This window comes from Saccostrea echinata, unplaced genomic scaffold (genome assembly GCF_033153115.1).
Source record: "Saccostrea echinata isolate AGI-Se365-2 ecotype Australia unplaced genomic scaffold, CSIRO_AGI_Sech_v1 ptg000027l, whole genome shotgun sequence".
Lineage (NCBI taxonomy): Eukaryota > Metazoa > Mollusca > Bivalvia > Ostreida > Ostreidae > Saccostrea > Saccostrea echinata.
Window position 1 is genome coordinate 3147766 of NW_026889776.1, and position 5114 is coordinate 3152879.

General features: G+C 31.7%; 1 protein-coding gene across 1 annotated transcript; it reads right to left on the reverse strand.

The window, feature by feature from the left end:
• Positions 1-208: 208 nt before the first annotated feature.
• On the reverse strand, positions 209-4077 carry LOC133193105 (uncharacterized). The gene is made up of 11 exons (XM_061329080.1): positions 4060-4077; positions 3816-3941; positions 3457-3657; positions 3211-3360; positions 2746-2949; positions 2508-2611; positions 2175-2373; positions 1808-2049; positions 1460-1487; positions 585-689; positions 209-490 (listed from the first exon to the last, which is right to left on the reverse strand). The coding sequence occupies exons 1-11, from the start codon at positions 4075-4077 to the stop codon at positions 209-211; spliced, it is 1659 nt and encodes a 552-aa protein (XP_061185064.1).
• Positions 4078-5114: the final 1037 nt, after the last annotated feature.

Genomic DNA, 5114 nt, shown 5'->3' on the forward strand with positions numbered 1-5114 from the left:
AAGCACCATTAGAAAATCAAAGATTATGTAAAGGATATTGTTCAAAACTGTAAAAATTATCATTTATTTTCATTTAACGTCATTCTGTCAGTAAACAAAATTCACAGTGTTAAAAGAAAGTTTTGGTAAGACAAATAATTTTAGTGTATATAATTTTTGTTATAATTTTATATAACTTTTATAGTTAGATAAGAGTTCCCAGTTATGTTTACTTCTGGGGTAAAACATGACCTTTACATACAACGCTACCATCTTCACTTAAAAGGAGTGCAGGCCACACACATATGTCAACTGTGTCTCCGGAAGTCTTGTACATCTTAAACAGTTTTTTATCTATGGTTTCTCCTTTTTCCGGAATAATAAGAACCATCGGCGGGTCCTGAATACACAAAAACCAACAGATTTCTACACAAGCTTTCAGATATGCTTCAATGTCTTTTAAAATGGCTTCGTCGTTTGTTTCTAAAAACTTAAACGATTCCTTGAACATCTGCAAAACAGGAAATGAAGATGTAACAGTCTAATAACATCAGTTCTCATCAAAATCATCATTACTGTCATCATTACGAAATCAAATCTTTTACCTGGTGGATATTAGGAAGGGACATTGAACAACACTGTTTCCTTAGTTCTAACAAGTGACAAAGAGTATCTTTTTTCATCTCAACGATATCTTTGCTTTCGCTGGTCTACTTGAAGAAGATTATATCAATTTTTAATACATGAAATATATTTTAACAAAGAAGAAGGTACGGTTTAAGCTTTATTGTGCCTTAAAAATTTAATGTTTTCAAAAAGTTTTGAAACTGGCTTAAATATTAGTTGAGTATATGACTGTGATAAATGAGGAAAGAATATGGCATGAAGGAGTACCATTCTGGAAATATGACGTCATTAATTTGATGCATTTCTCTATTTTAAACAGAAAAAGCCTCAAAATGACCCATATCAAGGGTTATTTTCCTTAAGAAAATAGTGTCCACAGCCGTCGCCCACTTTAGTTTTCGGATATGTTGTGTAAAATACTTTGAAAAAGAACATATCTCAAAATCTTTGTGGGCGATGCCTGTGGACAATATTCTCTGAGAGAAAATTTCATTGAAAATTGGTGTCTTCTGCAACATTTTAAGAAAATACGGGAAAATGCACAAGTTTAGGACGTCATAATTAGCATTTAGAAGGTCATGCGAGAAAAATGATTTTTTGATCTTTCTGCATGGAATTTCAATGATTCAAAAAGCTTGAGTTTTAATTTTTTACATCACTTTCAGTTTTAAGAAAAACACAGGGCAAGATTTGTATTAAAACCATACCTTGTTCTTTATTAATCACAAAATAAAATTATTGTAACTTGACAAAATAGAGACTGGTTATGAAGCTAGTACAAGGGTTGTTCCAAAAGTAAGGTCGCAAACGCTATAAAATCTTTAATGATCAGATATTATCAAAGAAGACAAACTAATAAACCTATCAATTTTGATTTTAGCCTGAAAATATCATTCGATTATATAAAATACTGTTAAAAATATTCAGAAAAACACAACGTTAAGTTTTGTCTTTCGCCGAACGGCACTTTTCGGCATTCATTTTTAATTCATTTACATCTCTTTTAAACCTAACCCGTGCTTCTTTTGCCATAAGTCTTTTGTTTTAAGTTTACTATTAGATTCAAAATAAGTGTCGAAGAGAAACGTCATAACGAAATCGCTGCATTCTTGCTGTGCGGCGATAGACGAGATCCAACGTTGTGTTTGTTTTGATATTTTAAAAAGCATTGCTTATATTTGAATGAAATTTTAAGGCAAACGTCAAAATAGATTGAGGTAGTAGTATATATAGTTTTGATGAAATCTTTCGATTAATCAAGATTTTATACACAGTTGTTACATTACTTTTGGATAAACCCACGTATGTAGTAATTCTTGAAATCGATGTTATTCTTAGACGCACTTCTTTCTGGTTTTGGCAATATGACATAATCTTTATAGTCCAGGTTTGTAATTCTTCAAGCTGTTTTGCGCTTTTCTCTTTACAAAATTTGTATGCCATCTAGTAAAATAAAGTGTTATATATATAGGAAACAATAATTTGATATATGATACATGAAAAGACTAAAAATCCAAACAAAGCAAAGACAAATTGAGAACCGATATATTCAGACTGAGGATACGCACCTGCACACAGTTACAAAGTTTTATTATTCTTTCTTTTTCATCTTCAAACTCCGATTGTAAACTTTCAAACAAATGGGTCCATTCGTTGTCATATAACTCTGAAAATCTCTCCCCGATTTTAGTGGGACGATTGGAATCACTGAGATCTGTGTGGTTCGGATTACCCGTCGCCACTTTCTGACTGGCAACTTGACTTAGCCTAAATCAACATATACAAGGGGTATACACTATGTTTTGTTTCATGTTTGAAGTCTTTTTTATATTCTGAACTCAAAGATTGCCTTTCGATAATGGTTACATGATCATAACGTTACATTAGAAATAAGAGAAAACCTTGTTGTAAGTTCCTCGATTTCTTGTGATTTTAATTCATTTTGCATTCTCAGTTCTTCAAACTTCTCACGTAACTCGTCAATTTCATTTTCATGTCGTCTTGTCTGCAGCGGATAAAATAACTTGATTTCATTAAACCATGAAACAATCATACTGAATTCAGAACAAATCAAATAAATCTATTAATAATCAGAAAATAGAATGTCAATAAGATGTCTACTTTAATTTGAATTCTAACCTTTTGTTCTTCACTCCGCCTCAGAAGCTCTGATGAATGCAGAAGAGATCCATATTGGCACCAGGTAGCTTGACTTCCTTCTAAGTTCCTCTGCAACGCTTCTTTAATTGTTATATACAGAGCTCTATCCATGTATTCAATATTATCTAGAAATTTCTGAGCAGCAACATCGCCATTTAAAACCCACAATTCTTTCTCTCTAGCCTAAAACACAAATTGATTTTGACAAAGAAAAATTTAATTAATTCTTTTCCGTTTGTAGTTACATTTTTTTATTTATCTGATTAAAACTTATTTAGAATATGACAATTAAATATTAATGAATGTTAATCTAAAAGTACCATATATTCATGTTTAAAGTCATATACATGTATAAAGCTGTCCAGAGTGGTACACAGTAGCAAAACGATTGTGTCGTTTTTAATCGCTGAAAATAATAATAACTTTTATTATAAACTGGCTCACCAAATCCGGATCACGTTTCATTTGTTCTTGTCTCTGAATTAGATCAAAGTACTCGGTTTCTGCTGCATTCCATGTTTCTGTATCCATACAAGATTTCATATTTTGCAAAATATGGGGAATAAAATCGTCTGTTTGTTTGATATGAGGGCCCTTGAGCAAGAAGTATAAAAATGAAAATATTATCAACGTGATTCTTGTATTAAAGATGGTAAAATGATAAATTGTCATGCTTTGCTTCTGCTATACCGATTTTTTCGAAGATTTGTTCTGTTTATTGTACACCTCCACTAGAAAAACATAGGTCGGCCAGACATTGGTCAAATCGAGCATGGTTCCTGCACTACACAGAAAATCATATAAAGGAAGGCATGCTTGCTTTTGATCGTCACTGAGGCATGCTGGGTAATTTTCGCCATTTTCTTCGTAATAGGACTTCAGATACTCATGCTTATCATGAAGATATGAAATAAGATTTAACAAACATGAAATTAATTCATTCGACATAATACTGCTTTTTTTAAAGATACAAAGCAAAGCAGTGCATTTATTTGTTTTCATAGCAATTTTGTCAATGAACAATCAATACCATTTCAAAAAAAAAATACCGTTTCAAAATCTCTCTTTGCCAGGTAATTTGCATGATCACAAAGTATTTTGTACTTTCTATACGCCTTGTCATGGTGCTCTGCATCGATATGTTTCCCAAATCTCTTGAAAACTTCAGCAATTGTCTGTACAGACCACTTTCATCAGGATAGAAAAAATGCTTCAATTATTATTATTTCTACCAGTTAAAACACTTTAAGAACGGCTCATTATTTTGTAAGTACAGCGTACACATATACTTACCTGTTCTCTACCCGCCATGTTAAATTATTATCGTACTGTCATATATGTTATCTCATGTGTTATCTCAGGAGATAAGTACACATATTGTATATACATCAACTTACATATCACAGTAGAGTTTTAAATTTTCTTGAACAGAAATTATGATTATAATGAAGTATATTTATTCAGTACCCTATAATTTAACTTTAATTTCTGGTCCGTTCGTTTAACGGAATGTCGCAATAACGCTTCACGGTGTCACCAGTTATTCTTAATCTCTATCTTTAAATGAATTTCAAATAAGAAAGAGCACACCAACATTTCACATTGGCTTCTTTAACCAAGATAGCCCTAGAAAATAACAAAAAAACACAAATAAGAAAGCGAAAGAATAACTTGTGCCGAATTTGAAGACTTTGCCACACTTTCTGAGGTTAATAAGGAGGAAAATTAATAAAAGTTTATCACTCGGAGACACGAAGAGTTCAAATCGAAAATTTAAATCAAGTTGAAAAGAGCATTTGAACCAAAACATGTATATTTAAAATGTTTATTATATACATCTGTATATCATAAATATATGAAATCATAAATTATATATACACTATATATATATATATATATATATATATATATATATATATATATATATATATATATATATATATATATATATATATATATATATATATATTTGCGTGTGTGTGTGTTCCATAACCAGTGTAATATTGATCATTAGTAACCCGATTTCCTCAACCTGGAGTTCCTTCTAGTTTTTCTTCTATTGAAACGAGGCTTGCCGAGTATCTCAAAAAAATCAAGGAACGTGAGTGTAAAAGAAATCTGATACTAATAAGCACTGATTATGGGACCTGTTCTCCCATAACACAACACGATCTTCTATGTTCGGTAAAATAAGCATGGCGCTGAAGAAGAAGTTGCCTTTCTCGTTAGTATGTAGGTCCCATGGCCGTAGGAACCGGGGAGCACGGGGGAGTGCGTGCCCGCCAATAATTTTGCTAATATATAGAATATTATAGGAATCATAACTACTAAAAGCTTATGTCCCCTCA

Coding starts and splice junctions, on each gene's coding strand:
- LOC133193105 (XM_061329080.1), bottom strand. Junction 3,361..3,456: donor ACAAATCTTCGAAAAAATCG/GTATAGCAGAAG, acceptor TTCTTGCTCAAG/GGCCCTCATATCAAACAAAC. Junction 2,612..2,745: donor GGCGGAGTGAAGAACAAAAG/GTTAGAATTCAA, acceptor TATCCGCTGCAG/ACAAGACGACATGAAAATGA.